Source organism: Rutilus rutilus (assembly GCF_951802725.1).
Source record: "Rutilus rutilus genome assembly, chromosome: 4".
In the NCBI taxonomy this organism is placed as follows: Eukaryota; Metazoa; Chordata; class Actinopteri; order Cypriniformes; family Leuciscidae; genus Rutilus; species Rutilus rutilus.
This window is the reverse complement of record NC_140212.1, coordinates 41,307,249-41,325,297: the sequence shown is the minus strand read 5'-3', so window position 1 is coordinate 41,325,297 and position 18,049 is coordinate 41,307,249. Positions and strand designations below refer to the sequence as shown.

At 40.0% G+C, this 18,049-nt stretch overlaps 1 protein-coding gene across 1 annotated transcript; it reads right to left on the bottom strand.

Annotated features, from left to right (window-relative positions):
• Window positions 1-1,997: 1,997 nt before the first annotated feature.
• LOC311289835 (uncharacterized protein) lies at window positions 1,998-16,582 on the bottom strand (the record flags this gene model as incomplete). Its single annotated transcript, XM_084408081.1, has 8 exons — window positions 16,381-16,582; window positions 10,713-10,903; window positions 9,799-9,861; window positions 9,421-9,504; window positions 9,151-9,288; window positions 8,877-8,944; window positions 3,826-3,944; window positions 1,998-2,127 (listed from the first exon to the last, which is right to left on the bottom strand). The coding sequence occupies exons 2-8, from the start codon at window positions 10,900-10,902 to the stop codon at window positions 1,998-2,000; spliced, it is 792 nt and encodes a 263-aa protein (XP_084264207.1). The 5' UTR covers window position 10,903; window positions 16,381-16,582.
• Window positions 16,583-18,049: the final 1,467 nt, after the last annotated feature.

The following is an 18,049-nucleotide window of genomic DNA, read 5'->3' as shown; positions in this document are numbered from 1 at the left end:
AACAATGTCACCAAAGAAGAGTGTTTTTGGTTGCCAGGGCAAGACAACCCTGCACAGATTTCCAAAGAACCCAGCATTAAGGGACCAGTGGATGGAGTTTGTTTTCCCAGAGCTTCAACGGAGTTGTGCAAGTGTTCTTGTTTATTCCCTGCATTTCGACGATGATTATTTTATAAACAGTTCGACGCCGGATTTGCAAATCGTCTAGCAGTTAAAGCTGCATTCAGTAACTTCGGGATTTCTTCGCTGTATCTCTCGCTTCTTGCTCGCAGGTTTCTCTCTAGAGCTCCCCCCACAGCTTCAGAATAGATATTTGACAACACGCGAGCGGCCGCGAGCATGCAGGAACGAGTAACATTAGTGAGTGGTCGTCAAAAAAGATGGATAACGCAAAAAAGCTGTCGGGGACTAAAAATAGAAAAAGAAAGAGGGAAAATGAGATGGCATGTCAATTAATGTGACAGCAGCTAAATAAGTGGATGGTGAAAGGCAACAGGTAGGATTTAAAGTGTGACGTCCAGGAGTGTAGGCTACTGGCCATCGGGACTACCGGGAGATTCCCGGTGGGCTGAGACGTGCTTTTTGAGCCGATACATCTCATACTTTTTTTTTTTTGTCTTAACGGCCCATAAAACTCATACATCAGCGGCCCATTAGTTTTGTTTTGCTTAATTGGCGGCGCATGGGTTAGTGCCGGTGTAATGCATTGGTCAAAAAAGTCAGCGTTCGTTTTTTTCTTCTGACAGACCAGCCCATGAAACACGTAGATCAGCGGCTGATTGGTTCTTTTCTTGATTGACACTGGGCTGGCCCAATCACATCTTTAATGTGAAGTATAGAAATATACTCTTTCAAGTATAGAAATTAGTACAAAACTAATTATGAAAGTTTCCTTTATTTTTCAGTGCATTTGTTTTACAATATCTGGCTATTACTATCATGGGATTAATATTATAACTATTATTATGTAGTAGTGTAATGTAGACTGACACTGTAACTAAAAGAGGTTTGAATTTTTCGGTTTAATTTGCACACTGAATATGGGTTGGTGCTTTTAATTTAGCTCTCAAAGTGCACCAGATTGATGATTGCCAAAAATTGTTGCTGCATACCCCCTCCTTTCATTAAATACATTTACATATATATACTGTACAGTATGCTTATAGTCGTGGAACGAGTATAGTTAATGCGGGCGTGTACGCATGTGTAGCCTATTCCAAGGGTAGTCCGATGCGACCTTCTCTGGAGCCGCCACTGGAACGGACCAGTAAAACGGACCCGTATCGGCGTCCACTTGCGCGCAGTGACGGATCCGCAACGAAGGCGGATTGCGGACCCGCCGTGGCTCCGCGCTGCATCCGCGATTAAAACCTTGCATCCGCGGCGGGTCCGTTTGGGACCCGCAAATTGATACATTCATCTGCCACGGACCCGCAACGGACTCATAAAAATTCTGGCTCATTTGGCCCGGGTCCGTTTTGGACCCGTTTATCTCATTTTCAAAATCCCTTCTGTTCTTGCTGTAGGATAAACTAAACAATAGGATAAAACCAAAACTATCACTAGGTCTAGCCTAGGCTACTACAGCAATATAGACCAAAGCTTAAATCTGCATTGCCTTGTATTTTTAATCTAACAATACTGTAAATAGGCCTAACTGAAAAGTTTCAATACAAGAACAAGACATCAATTTACTGTACAAAAATAATCACTACTCAATGGAAATATAAAATTGACATTTACATTTATGGAAAGTTATAGGTTTTAGCCTATTCTGTTTTTGTTAAGTAGCCTATGTTGGCTAGGCTAATCTATATAAATTTTGTGGTCAAAACCTAATTTAGTGCTTTATAGGCCTAGGTCGGTGCAAACATAAAATATTTTATCTATTAGGCTACAACTTCAATGAAATGCTGCACTATGCACAGCTAAACTATCAGAAAGTGAGTGAACAACAAGAGGTTCAATAAAAATGTTTTATTGTTTAATCACTTCTATCACTCATTTTGTGTGGATGGAGGCGTCTCCTCGTTGCCCGATCTGCCGCCAGGTTGCACCACCTGATGGCGTGCTTTGTGACCTCCGCATCCGTGGCTGACCGCGTCACGGTGTTTTTCCTCACAGCACCTGTAATAAAACAGACAGATATGTTTATGTTTATCGATGTATATGTGGAATATTAAACTAAATATAGTAACACATAGCTTTGGTGCGCGTGCTGATAAGAGAAAAACGCCCCGTGGATTGAGCACGCAGCGGGACAGACGGGCGAACTGGTCGAGCGCATCCTTGCGCGCGCGCTCTCTTGTCAGTTAACGTTAATAACGTTAATAATAAGCTACATGCCTCGTTTTATTTTCTTTGCCATTGACATCCGACTGAAACAACAAACTTTCCACTGATGTCTGTTTAAAGGCATGTGGCTTTATCAGCTCGTGCGTCTGTGCCGCTGCGCGCACCTGAAGCGCGTTTCGTCTCAAATTTGCTGGTTTGAATGAGCCGAAAGCCAGCGCGCAAAGGGAGCGCGTGCAGCGCGTTAAAAGCTGTATCGTCCCAGTTTCTACACATCTAACGTTAGCTCCTTTTATCAAAATGGAACAAATGGCCATTACTTGTAAATAGACAAGTCATGACATTTTGTTCGTGGTAAATGACGTGATTTCACTCATGGTTATTATATTTGACAGATAATATCTTATCCAGTCATTTTACCTCTTGAAATGCCTTTAAATTGCAAATTAGGCCAGTAAACGTAGTTTTACACTTGCCAAAAAGTGATTTAAAGCCTCCACTTATTGAGTGAACTGTTATTTCTGCCTAAATATTAGCCTACTTGATTTTATTCATGAGGGTTATATTTGACAGCTCATTCAGTAATTTTTACCTGTTGAAAAGGGTCAATTACACTTTTTGGCAGTAACTACTGTCTAATTTCCCATTTTAATACATCTCAAGAGGTAAAATGGCTGGATCTGTCAAATATAATAACCATAAATAAAATGCCTTTATTTACTATGGACAGAATGTCATGACTCATGTCTATTTGCAGGTTATGGCCATTTGTTTCTTATACTATATCTATATACACACGTCCTGTGTGAAAGTATGTAGCAATTAGAGGGTGCAGAAAGTGTTGTAAATGCTTTGTATACACGTACAGATAATTTGTAACAGGTAAGTAACAGTTTTCAACACGATGTGTAAACGCATGAATAAATGATGTACAACACTTTCTGCATTCCCCAATCTAAAGTGTAAACTTTTCATCACTTGTTAATGTTACACATCATTCGTAGATAACATTCATAGCTCGTATGCCTTATTGATTCTTGAAGTGGTCATCTACAAATGATGTGTAAAACATTTACAAGTGATGAATAGTTCACACTTTAGATTAGGGGATGCAGAAAGTGTTGTAAATTATTTATGCATTTACACATCATCTATAACATACAAAAAATGTAACATCATATATTAAACATTTATGAAACGCAAAGTCATGTTTTGTAAAGGATTAGTTAATCAATTGTAAATGACTTATAACTGAATCTACAAAACATTCATACAATAAGTATGACAGCAAGGTAAACATTTCTAAGCTCAAGTTGAATTTAAAGGTGCATTTAAAATATTTGTGTTCCTTTTGAAAGCATCCAGAAATGTAGAAAAAGATAGAAAACTTCTATGTTTCTACTTTTTTCTCTAAAGAAAAAAAAAATTATTCTAAATGATGTTATATTAAAGTTCAGGAGGAGCACGTTCAGATAATTAACAGGGTCGAGCCAGGCTAGTGCGTGCCAGGGCCAGTCGCATTTCCACTGTCACTTCCGGAGCTTGATCAGGGCTTGCTCGGGGCCAACGGCCAGGATTTCTGGCCCGCCGAATACCTTGGTCCAAAGCGGGCAAGAGGAGTGGTTACGAACAGAGGCGGAGTTTACCTGAGTCTGGAGATGGCAGCGCCGTCAATTTAATAATTTAACTCACGTTCATGTTTGAATGGCTTCTGTTTGTGATCCGACATGGATTCTGATAACCGTATAAGGTAGAAATATTTATACGCGATTCAAAAATCTATGCACGCTAACCATTACCATAGTAAACATGGTAAATGCGCTTGAAGATACACATAGTAAAAAAACATAGTGAACGCTTGAAGAAATCAGACAAATCATAAAGGCAATCACAATCATGTTTTTATTCTATCTGTCAGTAGCCATACGTCTCGTCTCTTTATACCGGACTATCATAAAATAATGCAACTTTTTCTCTGACTGAAAATATCTGTAGCCTTCTGGGAGTCGAGAGAGTGCTAAAGCTCCTCAGTTCGTATTTTTGGTGGCATATGCCTATTTTTAGAAATGATCATTCTTTCTAAATGTGATGTAAATATGTCCTGTAAATAAAAAGAAACAGACGCAACTAAATAAGTAATTGCAGATGTGGTGGTTACATAAGTATATTAGATTAGATTAGATTAGATTCAACTTTATTGTCATTACACAAGTACAGGTACAAGGCAACGAAATGCAGTTTAGGTCTAACCAGAAGTGCAATAGCAGCAAGTGCAGGATATACAGTGGTTCATAAGTGCAGAACATGGATATGTACTGAATAAATATAGAGTTGAATACTATTATAAACAAAAATTTACAGATAGATTGTCCTATGAATATAATATACAGATAACTCTTACTGTGAACAGAATTTACAGCTAGAAATGTACTGAATATAATAATATACAGATGGCTATTACTATAAACAGAATGTTTACAGATAGATATGTACTGAATATAATATACAGATGGCTGTTACTATAAACATAATTTTACAGATAGATATGTACTATGAATATATATACAGATGGCTGTTACTATAAACAGAATGTGAGCATAATATACAGATGGATATTACTATAAACAGAATTTTACAAATAGATATATGTATAAGTTAGGCTAATGAGCAGTATAACAATGGATTTAAAGTAGTGCAAATAAAGTTTGGACAGAAGCTATCCGAGTGAGTGCAGTGGAAAGTAATTGCATATTACAGTTAAGGTACGATATTGCAATGTATATATAACAGTCGGTACTGTAAATAAACAGTCGGCAGTGCAAATGAGCATATTCCAGTCAAGGTAGTAGTGCAAGATGCATATGTAAACAGTTGTTACTGTAATAACAGTCAGCAGTGCAAATGAACATTATAGTATTGCAAATAACAAAATGGAGGCAGGTGTGAGGAGGGAGAGGAGAGTCAATCAGTATATAAGGGGAGTGGGATCAATGAGGGTTAGAGTTTAATAAAGAGACAGCTCTGGGGAAAAAACTGTTCTTTAGTCTGCTGGTCCTGGTCCGGAGGCACCTGAAACGCCTGCCGGAAGGCAGGAGAGAAAACAGTCTGTGGGCTGGGTGAGAGGAGTCCTTAAGGATGCTGCGAGCTCGATGCAGACAGCGTTTCCTCTGGATGTGCTCGATGGCAGGTAGTGGAGTCCCAGTGATGCGCTGGGCGGTTTTCACCACCCGCTGCAGTGCCTTGCGCTCTGCAACAGAACAGCTCCCATACCACACTGTAGCACAGTTGGTCAGGATGCTTTCTATTGCACAGCGATAGAAGTTCACCAGGATAGTGGAGGAAAGCTGATTCTTCCTCAGTGTCCTCAGGAAGAAGAGGCGCTGGTGAGCCTTCTTGACCAGGCTGGAGGTGTTGGTTGTCCAGGTCATGTCCGCCGAGATGTGGGTCCCCAGGAACTTGAAACTGGAGACACGCTCAACAGCCATTCCATTGATGTAGATGGTGTCGTGTGTGCCTCTTGACACTTTCCTGAAGTCCACGATGAGCTCCTTCGTTTTGGTGGTGTTGAGGAGCTGGTTATTTTCGGTGCACCATGTGGCCAGGTGCTTGATCTCCTCCCTATAGGCAGTCTCATCGTTGTTGCTGATGAGACCAATCACCGTAGTGTCGTCCGCAAACTTGACGATGGAATTAGATCCGTACACAGGCTTGCAGTCGGAGGTGAAGAGGGAGTAGAGGAACGGGCTTAGCACACAGCCCTGTGGTACACCAGTGTTGAGTGTGATGGATGTGGAGCAGTTGGAGCCTGATCGAACATTCTGGGGTCTGTTGGTCAAGAAGTCCAAAATCCAGTTGCACATGGAGGTGTTGAAGCCCAGGTCTCCTAGTTTGGCTATTAACTTAGTTGGGATGACAGTGTTGAATGCTGAGCTGAAGTCAACAAACAGCATGCGTGCATAAGTGTTCTTATTGTCCAGATGTGTGAGCACAGAGTGCAGTGCCATGGAGACTGCATCCTCTGTGCTCCTATTGCTACGGTAGGCAAACTGGTGTGAGTCCAATGTGGATGGTAGAGAGTCTTTTAGGTGTGCCAGGACCAGCCGCTCAAAGCACTTCATTACGATGGGTGTGAGTGCTACAGGGCGGTAGTCATTAAGGCACTTCGGGCTGGAGTGTTTTGGCACTGGCACAATGGAAGTGCATTTAAAGCATGTTGGTACAGTTGCTTGGGCAAGAGACAGGTTGAAAATGTCTGTAAAAACCCCAGCGAGCTGCTCCGCACATGCCCTGAGTACGCGTCCAGGGATGTTGTCTGGTCCAGCAGCCTTGTGCGCGCTGATCCTGCTCAGTGCATTGCAGACATCTGTGGAGGAGAGTGTGATCGGTGGGTGGTCAGCTGAGGATTTGAGCTTGGTGGCAGTTTCTCTGTTGTCTCTTTCAAAGCGAGCATAAAAGTCATTTAGCTCGTTCAGGAAGTTGACATCAGTGGCTGCGGGGGTGGAGTGAGAGGGTTTGTAGTCACTGATGGCCTGAATGCCCTGCCACATGCGCCGAGGGTCAGCGTTGGAAAAGTGTCCCTCTATCTTAAGCTTGTAGCAGTGCTTGGCCTCTTTGATGCCCCTTTTCAGATTTGCTCTGGATGTGCTATAGGCTTGTGCATCTCCTGATCTGAAGGCAGTATTGCGTGTCTTCAATAGGAGTCGCACTTCCCTGTTCATCCATGGCTTCTGATTTGGGTATGTGGTGATCTGCTTCTGGGTTGTAACACTGTCAATGGTGGTATTAATATAATCCAGTACAGAGGAGGTGTAGCAGTCAATGTCCGTGTGAGAGCCACTGGTGGCTTGAGAAGCAAACATACTCCAGTCTGTGTGTAGAAACCTTTCCTGGAGTGAGAAATCTGCCCCCGCAGGCCACACCTTGATGGTCTTCACTGATGGCTTCACGCGATTGATCAGAGGTGCATATTTGGGGGTGAGGAACAAAGAAAGGTGATCTGACTGTCCCAAGTGGGGGAGGGGTGTCGCGACGTAAGCTTCAGCCATGTTTGTGTAAACAAACATATAAGCATTTAAATAAGTAAATAGTAGTAAATATGTTATATGTAAGATATATGGATGACAAGAGAATTTATTTCTTAAATGTGTTTATTCCGTTGATTAATGTTCCCTGCTCAATCGTTCTATGATTTGATTGCTTTCACCTTTGGGGAGTGTTCGCCTGCTTGGGGAGGGGGTGGGGCACGCGCGCGCTGCTCAAACAATACAGACTCTGATAAGTGAAGCAGCAGCAGCTCTGTGTCCTGTATTAATTTATACACATATCTCCCCTCATCAGGTATGAATTACATAAAAGCAATGAGAGTATGTTTTTTGACATGTAAGAGTTTAAGAAATGTTAACTACATTGTTTAAAGTGTTTAAGTTTACTGTTATGACGGACATGTAAAAGTTCGCTTCAAGTCATGTCTGTGTGCTGCGTCACGCGTGCTAGTTACACATTTTCATGCTAGTGATGGAGACCATGCGGTCTCAGAGAAAATACGCAATATTAGAGTAAAGTCCACAAATAACATGTGTTTTGGTGAAATAATACAATGAGTAAGTTGTAAGTGCCAAATAACTGTGAAAATGAGTGTCTGTACTAAAAAAGTGTATCAGAAAGAATAATTCTGGCAAACATGAACACATTTTTAGGATTTATTCACATGGAAAATGTCATAAATGTTATCAGTGAATATTTCATAGTACATAATGCTTAATCTGTAGACACAGCAGTAAAGGGAAAATACTGTATGTACTGTATATGTAATTCTGTTCTATATTTTGTGATTACTATTGAAGTGATGCACTGTCATTGATTGAGAAAGAATAATTCTATTCTATAAGAGTGATTGAACTGTTTTACATTGTATAAAAAAACAATACAGACTCTGATAAGTGAAGCAGCAGCAGCTCTGTGTCCTGTATTTATACACATATCTCCCCTCATCAGGCGGTGAGGGTACTACACAGACTACCCTTTTTCTTTTGTGAAATAGGCCTAATGGTAATTTATTTCTGTGTGACTAATGTGCAATTTGACATAAATTAATTCATTATGATCAATGTATCACTTTTTATTGTAAACCTGTGGTAAAACATTGATGCTTGGGTTTTAAATATTCAAGTAAACAACAAAAACATGTGTTTTAGTGACGCGCTGTGGAGCTTCTGGCCCGACAGTGGAAACGCAGCAGTGGTGCTACTGGCCCGAGGCTATTAGCCCGGCACGACCCGTTTAAAGCCCTGGCCCGACAGTGGAAACGCGGCTAATGTCAAGCCAGTGAGATTGTCGCTCACAGACAGAATCTGCTTCAATAGAATATTTGCAATGATCATGGACAATCAATAAACCTAATGGCACCATTCATATTAAATAAGAAAACTCACCACTCTCTGTCGAGCTGGGCCATTTGATGGTTCTTTTAAAAAGACTTCAAATGCCTTCACTGCCTCCAATTGTTCCAGGGGAAACTGGATATTTTCAGGCATCTCGACATCTGGCCCCGGGGTGCTATGCAACCTGCTGGTGAGGTAGTTTACCTTTGCCACAAGCTGGTCCTGTTGTTGTTTGATTGTTTCCAGCAGGCTAAGGATGTGGACCTCAGCCGCTGTTGACAAACATGAAATATAGCTAAAATGTAGTGTATTAAAATATATCATGTTTCAGTGTTTATCCTCATTACTCATAATACTGACATTAGTTAATGACAAAAGTTATATGTGATGTGATGTATGAATATGTGATGGCTGTGGGAGTTTTTTCCAAAATCTTTGGCACAGAATGACCCTCTAGTATTTGTCAGTTATTGCTCACCAGAACAGGGAATGGTATCAGCCATTCTTCCCCCTCGCCATGTTGGTCTGTATGTCAGGCTTGGACAGGCTTCCTCTGTTGGCCGCATGTTGAGGGCTGGTGCGGGGGGTGGAGGGAGTTGTGGAGGGACTGCCGTTCCTGTTCCATAGTGAGGTGAGCGGTGTGTGAGAGGGGGACATTTTTTTATTAAATGGTAGTAATCTGTTAACCATGACTGATAATACACATGGGGCCTTTCTATTCACTAATATTTCAGAAATCAGTCCCTACCTTGAGTAACTCTGCGCATGTTAAATGCGGGTTCAAGGAGTTGAGGTGGTAAAAGGTTTTGCTGGCCTGCCCCATAGTCAGGTGCTAAGGGAGAGAAATTGGTATTAAATGGCTGTGATCTGTTAACCATGGTAGGCTGCAAGGCTGCAAGCTACAGGGCCAAACAATGGCAAACAAAAAATCTCTGGTCATGCTAAACATGAATTTATGTTTCAACATTTTGGTATTCTACCTATTTCAACCCCATGAATGGATTGACATTGAAAATCTGAGGTGGTAATGCATATTTAATCTATTAATCTGAAACAGAGTGACCATTGCTGTGTTAATATTGATGGGGCCAGTGTATTCAATATTATTTCGGAGAACAGTGTTTACCTAGACCGTTTTCTCCAGGTTGAGTATTTACTCCGCTGCCTGGCACTCGGCGAGATGGTGGAGCTGAAGGAATGGATACAAGGAGAGGGGAATATCTTTAGCACTAAGAATGTTAACCATATCTCTAATATTAATATTATGATATGTTATTTCGATGTTAAGAGATGAAGAGTTTCGTTGCAAAACGAGATATATCCATTTTGAGAAATGTTGGTTATTTGACATTATTATTTAAGACATCAACAGTCAAGTTCATTCACAATTTTTTGTACATTAAACTATTACTTGAGCTCAGTGAAGGCTAGGGACACAATATTCTTCAAATCCAGGATATTTTTTATTTAATTTTATGTCCATAAATAGTTCATAAATAAGTCAAAAACCATGCCAAAATGCAACATATTTATCTTAACATTGTCAAACATCTTAAATTGGTTAAAAAAACAATACATCATAAATATATGGAATAGTATATACAAAGATTGATTAATAATAATAAGATTCTGAGTTAGTTTTGGCCAGAACATACACAACATAACAACTTTTTGTTGTCTTCGTCTTTGTAGTTGTCTAAAATTGAATATGTTAAAATGAACATGAGTTTCAAATTAGCTGTAGAGCTGCACAGAGTATTATTATTATTGATGATGATGATGATGATGATTATAATAATAATTATTATTATTATCATCTTTATTTAACCAGGTAGGTCTCATTGAGAACACAAAATATCTCTTACAAAAGAGACCTGACCAAGAATAGCATCAGTAGATATACATGGAATATTTTAAACAATGCAAGGCAAAGACAATTTCATGGGCATTTTCAGAACATAGAAATAATACGTTATTTCAAGCAGAAGGAGAAACAACCATTAAATTATTTTTAAACAAGAGTTTTATGAATTGGCTTACCACAAGTTCTGACGACCTTTACGTCATATTTTGGCCAGTTTGGCTCATGCTTCTCATTGTTAGCGGCTGCCCTTTTCACCCGTTCAGTGCTCTTAAAGCTGGGCCAGTACACCATCCCATCATCATACCAGTCAATTGGAACAACAGCAATGTCCTTGCTCACTTGGAACTCAATTAGGTGAAAAGGCATCCTTAATGCAGAAAGAAAGGAAAGGGGTATTTATTAATCATCAAAAAGGAATAACATGACTAAAGCATGCACAAGTGTACAGTGTATACAAATAAGCAAGTAAGATAGCCTGAAAGTTAACTAGAATGGTGCCCCAGGGTGGGAAGAAGTATAAGGAAGGAAAATGTACAGGTCATAATAGTTAGGTAGAACTTCAGCACAACTGTAAAGTAGGGTACTATTGCAATTTTTTGGCAGAATGTGTTGGGGTGTTGTTTCATAATCTAAAAAAAAAAAAAATCATTGCATAATGCTAATAATTTAGTGGACTATGTACAGTCCATTGTATTGAGAAAGGTGGGACATGTATCAAATTGCATGTTAAATTCAGCATAAAATAATAATTTCCCCTGGCATTTTACAGGATAATATGTCATCTCATATTTTGAAAATGTGAAATTATGGGTGTAGTCAGTGTATGGAAAAATGCCAACTTTGTGAAATACTTACAGCAAATATTCATCCAGACAGAGTAATGGAAGTCATAGTCAGTAGTCAAGTATATTATTAGAGTTTTTAACTTTAACTGATTGTTTAAACTGATTGATTGATTGATTGATTGATTGATTGATTGATTGAACTGATTTGTGTGTTTTTTTTTGTTGTTTTTTTTTAGTGGAGGAGGGGTATGGCCACGAAACCATCCCTGTATGGCAAGGCTACACATTTCTGTTGCAGCGCTGACACTTCAACCGACTTCAGCTCGTCAGATGCATCATTTACGACAAATATGTTCATTCTGTCGGAGTTGAAGGGATATGTATAGAATGGAGACTGCCGGGAAAATTCAGTGTAAATAGCGTACACACCATTATCATTTTGGATAATGTTTTTGATAAGGCACACTTTATCCCCCACCAGAAACATGTTGTCCCCTGTTGTTAATTTGATGGTCCACCTTTCAACTCGCATTTCCCCATATTGCGCATTAACTCCCATGCCAACAACAATTGGGCCCACAAAATGCTCCCTTTTCAGTGTAATGTCTGTATCAGCAACCAATTTGGTAGCTGTAACTTCCGAAAGGCGCTGAATGAGTTGAGCTTGTAAGAATTGATAAATTAGGGAATTCCAGACAGTCTGTTTTTGGGGGTGGCCAGGCCCTGAGAGGACAAAAGGACCTCTCTGGAAATTACCATTTGAACTGGCCCTCGTGCACCATTGAGACGAAAGTCTCACCTCTGAGTCATCTTAATCTACATCTCCTTCCCTCTCCCCTCACCCCCTCTCTCTCAGGCTCAGGTGACTACCTGATTTCACCCAAGAAAATGTATAGTTTAATGTGAATGATTATCACAGAGTATATTCATGTTTGGTATCGTTTCAAATGTCACAGTGCGACTGGTACAATTCTCTCATCTCAGAATAAGTCAAACACAAGGTAATAAGGTTTTTGAAGGTTTATGGATAACTAGCATACAAGGAGGGGTTGGTCTCTCAAGCAAATGGTCACACCCCCCCAAGAGGTGCTACAGTGTACCTCTAAATGCAAATTTACTATTGTTAGCACATGTTTACATGTGAAAGAGGTCTGGCTATTTAATGGAGTACAGCAGGCAGATCGGGGCCTTTTCTGTACTTCAGATCGGTCCGTGAGGCTGAGAGAGATAGCTCTCTCAGCCTCACGTATTTCTTAAAGTTGGGTTTGCATCTTCTCTCTATTCCAGAGCATTTGATGTTTTGTATCGATTATCTTTGAATTGATTATGAAATTGGCATGATACATTTACCTGAAATAATAAATTGTTACATTTGATTATTCTAACTGACTTTGATATTATTTTCATTGAAGAGTTAAACGGAATAGTCAAACATTCACTCACTTTTAGTGAGACACAGATATTTATTAAAACCTTTCATTTATGGAGTCAGATGAATTAACGAGTAAATACATATGATTAATATATTGCATTTAACCAACCAATACTTCGCATGAGTGAGGACAGAGCACGTAAGACCTTCCCTGTGTTATTGGAAAACCTCCATTGGACCAATTTCACGGGCCTTACAAGCTAAAGGGAACTCAGGTTTTTGAATGAGTTTTTTTATTTTCCCAAGGTGGTTCTCATATGGGAATGCTGAAAAAGAATCCAGACAGCCATGCCTCTTCACCTCGTCTGCCAGGTGGACCAGACAGTGGACATTGTACACAATCTGGTCTGTCCCATACAGCTCACCAAAATGGTTTACAAAAGATTTTAGCATTTGTCCAGCATAGTCAGCAAGGTTGAGATGTTCAGGGCTTATCAAAATAGATATAGCAGTTGACAGGAGCATGAAATTGTGGTACATGTTCCGGTCCAGGAATCCCGCCAGCACCACAGGGCCAGTGTACAGTAAGAACTGTCGGAATTCAGTCGCCTTCCAAAGGTCCAACTCCCTAAGCGACCGTGGTCTCCTGGCAAACTCAATTGGCACGTAGGGCCTCATTGACTGGAGTTTGCCTGACATCCTGTCTACTATTAATGCCGGCAGTCTTACTGTTAACGGACCCCGGAGCCAGGTCTGGAGCAGTTTCCTTACAATGCCCAAACACACTAGATGCATATAATCCAAGGGAAACTGCGATACCATGCCAACCTTCACATTTTTAAATGGATGTGGCCCCTCGTGGTGGTGTAGTTCATCAACCTTCATATTGAATGAGATGTCAGTTCTCTGGGGGTGCTCTGATCCAGGGAACGTCATACGCCGGTTCTGGTAGTGCCCTGGGTGTAGGCACTTATCGCACCCATGGTAAGCATTATGGGCCTTTGTTTTTTTTACAAAGGCCCGTGCAGGGGCATCACAGATTACCGTGTGAAGCTTCATTTTAAGGTTCTTATCTCCAATGCAAAACCCAGCCTCTAGCTCCTGTAGTTCATTGACAAAATCAGATAGGAACTCTGTGGCCGAACTAGGTTTTTTCGGTCCACAGTAGGCCCCAATGACAACAGGTTCCTTCATGGGGACGGTAACCAGTAAGCCAAGGATGGGCCACAGCTGTACAGTGGAACTTTTAAATAAAGGTAGACCATCTATATTAATCTGCAGCCCCAATGTCATGCCCTCTGTCAGTGTTTTGGCATATTTGCTTATAGTGGCCTTCAAAGAGGGAAGGATGCCAAAGTGATGGTAGTTCCCCCCAGCCTTCTCCTGAATAGCATAATGTGTTTTTTTCTTGAGAAGGGTCCTACCATCCTTTGGCAGATTGGGATGGGTTATATGGAGTATACTCAACAGTGCAGTCAGCGCAACAAGGGAAATGCCAAAACTCACTGCCCAGTTGGCAATGTTATCGGAAAGTGATGTTAGGTCATCATCATTTTCAGAATTCGAACCTGATGTCCCATCCCCATCACAATACACATCATCAAAATCTGCCTCCAATTCCATGTCCTCTTCAGTTAACACTTGCACCTCTGGCATTGCATGTGCAGCTGAAGAGGGTGGGGCAGTGTTCTCAGAAAGAACTCTGTCATCTGCCCCTATTCCTGTCATGTCCATATCAGTCATGTCAGTCATGTCTGTCCTAATTTGATTAAGCCTTTTTTGAACGTCTACACGTGTCCTTCGCCTTACGGTTGATAAGGAGACAGGCACAGTCTTTCTATTCATTTTTGTTCTAAAAGAGAAATTTCAAGAAAGACAGGTTGCAGGGTTTATTTTTTTTTAAGAAAGACAGGTTGCAATCAGGTGTGTAAAATTGATCATTGTTTCTGATGTTGTATTTAAATAAATACATTGTTGAATTGCGATGTTTTCTGTTTCATTGCTACAAACTAGACAAGTACAGAGAAATAGAGCAACATTAAAATTTAGGATGCACTTCTTGATTCGGCCCCATGAATAGGTCTAGAGTTACATTGAAAGTTAATGTTTAAAAAAATCTCAATCCAGGTGGGACGTTTTATTCGTGCCTTCGTGGACTATCTGCTTGGCTTTGACATTTCCTTTGTTTGTTTGAAAATAATTATATTAAGTTGGTATTCATTTAACAATAAAAAAATGATCTAAAAAGTAGGTATTCATTTCATAGGAAGACCTAATATTTGTTTGATGTATTACAGGCCTTGTGATTTGAAACATTGGATTTGATTTGTAACAATATTATGTCATGAGAGGGGGTTCTGCGAAAAATCAGCAGCTGAGCTGACCATACCTGCTGTTAATAACCAGAAGTCGGAGGTGGATACCGCTTTTAGCCAGGCAAATAAGTTATTATATCAATTTATATAATTTTCTTTTACTTATTTAAATAAACAAGGCCTACTTCTATTAGTAATTATTTTATTAAAAAAGGTTTATCAAATATAAATCAAGTAACGAAGATCATAGACATGATACAAAAAAAAAAACATTAAGCTACATTTGAAATGATAAATTTGTACCTGTATAAATATAATTTATGAATGAGTGTAAATGTTTGTTAAATAATTATATATATATATAAAGAATTCTAGGGGAAACACTATATATATATATATATATATATATAGTGTTTCCCCTAGAATTTTTTCCAGCAGCGGTGCTGTTACGTTTTATTACTGCGACTTTCTTGACTTTAAAATGTTTATTTTAAATTGAAAAACATCATATGTGTAATTTAGGGCACAATTCAAACGAGATCAAAATATTTGTTGTCTCTCGCCATTGAGGTCCCATGGCTGTCGACCGGAAGGGGAGGGGATTAGGCTCTCTATTTAGGCGGTCTCTGACGTGCCAGGGTGGAAAGTGCCCTGATTGGCTCAAGCGTCTGAGCCGCCTCGCCATAGGTTCGTGCAGCATTTGCTGCAGCACAGCCAATGACCGCTCTCGACGCTCATGTGTCTGCTATGCAACTTTACTGCGTCACAAAAAAACAAATAACAACATATATTGTATATATTATAATATATATCATTTGCATATTGGGAAAGTGACAAACAGCGACGAAAGTCGTGACATGAAATCCGCACTCACGGGTCCCGTGAAATATGACAGCTAACGTAACTTACAGCTTATTGGAAAATACATAGCATTGTGGACACTGAATTTGATTAATTTAACTTAACGTTACTGTTTATCAGACCCCAGACGACACAAGAATTTTTTTATATTCACAAGGTATGGTTTTAATGTAACTTAGACGGTATAACTAACATTAGCAGAAGCCCGCACTTTTGAGTTTGACGTTCAAATAGGTGGCATAGTTGTCTGAACCGACTCAAACAGTGATTAAAATGCCGTAACTTAATTTTCATTATATAAGAGGATGGCAGACACACACACGAGACCAAAATTGGCAAAATGCAAACTTAATAATGCACAGCTAGCTAGAAGCTAGCGCTAAACCATTAAGTGAACATTCTAAAGTTGTCCTAATATCAAACAACGTCATTACAATCATTAGTATACAGTGATTTAAAAACCAATGTTTACTGTGAATGTCGCAATATATCAATAAATCAATATACTTACTCAAAAGAGGGTTCAACACAACCGTGTCACAGCAAAAATATTCTCGACTGATATCGGCTCTTGGTGACGTGCTGTAGTCCAACCGTCGCAGTAAAAGGCGCGTCCGCGTCCGAGCATCCGACATGGGTCCGCTCAGGACCCACTGTTTGACAGTAGAATTTACGGTGCCTCCCGGAGGCGGAGCTGATCCTCTGGGCGGCGCCAAAACGAATTTGACAGTCACGCGGGTTTGGCGACTTGAACACGGATCCACATGGGAGTCTCCTGCTGTGTGGGTGGCTGTTGGTTGGATCTAGATGGCTGCTTGAAGGATGTAGCTGGCTGCTCACAGGATATGGCTGGATGGCTGGCTCTCCCTGATCCGCTGACTGTCTGACTGACACTGGGCATTGGACTCTAGCTACCAAAATGGACTCCCCAACCCCTTGAGGCATGTTTCCACTAGTGCCTCTGAGCTCCATAAAGGGGTTAAGGAAGCCCATGATGGCACTGTACTTCCAAGGCTTAGCATGATCAGCTGCTGAGCCACTTTTTCTATCTTTGGTTTTATTTACTTCCCTCCTGTATATATCACGGAGGTTTTTCCTTTTTTTGCATTCTTCAACTAACAAAAAAAAAAAAAGATGTATGAGCACACACACAAATATTACTTTTATGAAAATGTATAACTAAGTATGATCAGATGCAATGAGTAAGCGTAGTATAGGCCTATAGTTTATTCTGTAATATATTGCAATACAATATAAGATCTGAATATACAGATATAAGATATACAGTATATTTCATAGCATACATATATAATATAATATACTGTATCAATCAGTATACAGTACATTAATACAGTATTAATATCTAGTATAAATTTCAATAGTATATACATTATACAATGTAAATGGAGAGTGTTAACAGCACTAAAATATTAGCAAGGCTACTATAGTATAGGTTTTGTTTACTGTCTCTCACGTAACACATTGTCAAAACAAATTATTTAATAGTTAATTTTACAGGCTATTCAATCATTTAAACCTACTTGGAATCCCCACAATCTCTGAAACTCCTTTCCACGCATCATTCTTTTTATATATGTCCGTGGGCAGAGACATGTAAATAAAATTGGTAAATTGCTAACCACAAGGATATATTTTTCCTCCATCTTTCCGTCAATGCACTGCAGGCCCAGGGGCAGGGGCTGAGCGGTAAAGGATCCTGTGCACTCCACTCCTATTGGTTGTCGCTCCCGAAAGTCGCTCTTCATTTGCATAAAGTTAAACAGATCTCAACTTTGTCGGTTCGCCGGAAATCGCCCGCTCCCCATTGAAATGAATGGTATCGTGTTGCTTTGTCGCTTGTAGTGTGAACGGGGCTTTAGGCTCAACAATGTGTTTTGAATGCTGTTTGTAAAATTATTAGATTATTGAGTCCTGCAAAGTAATACATTTTTGTCTCCTTGAGTGATCCTTAAGGGATTGATTTATCTTTTATGCAACTCTTTTTTTTACAGAGAGTTAAGAAAATTAAGAAGATGCAAAGAGCCAAGAAGGCAGAGACCTGGTCAGATCTCTAGTCAGAGGCAGAAGTGTCTGGGCAAAGACCACAAGATGTAAAATGTACGGTTATTTGTTCAGCACATTACTATTCCTTAGTGCTTTCATGCTGTATTTTAAGTAAT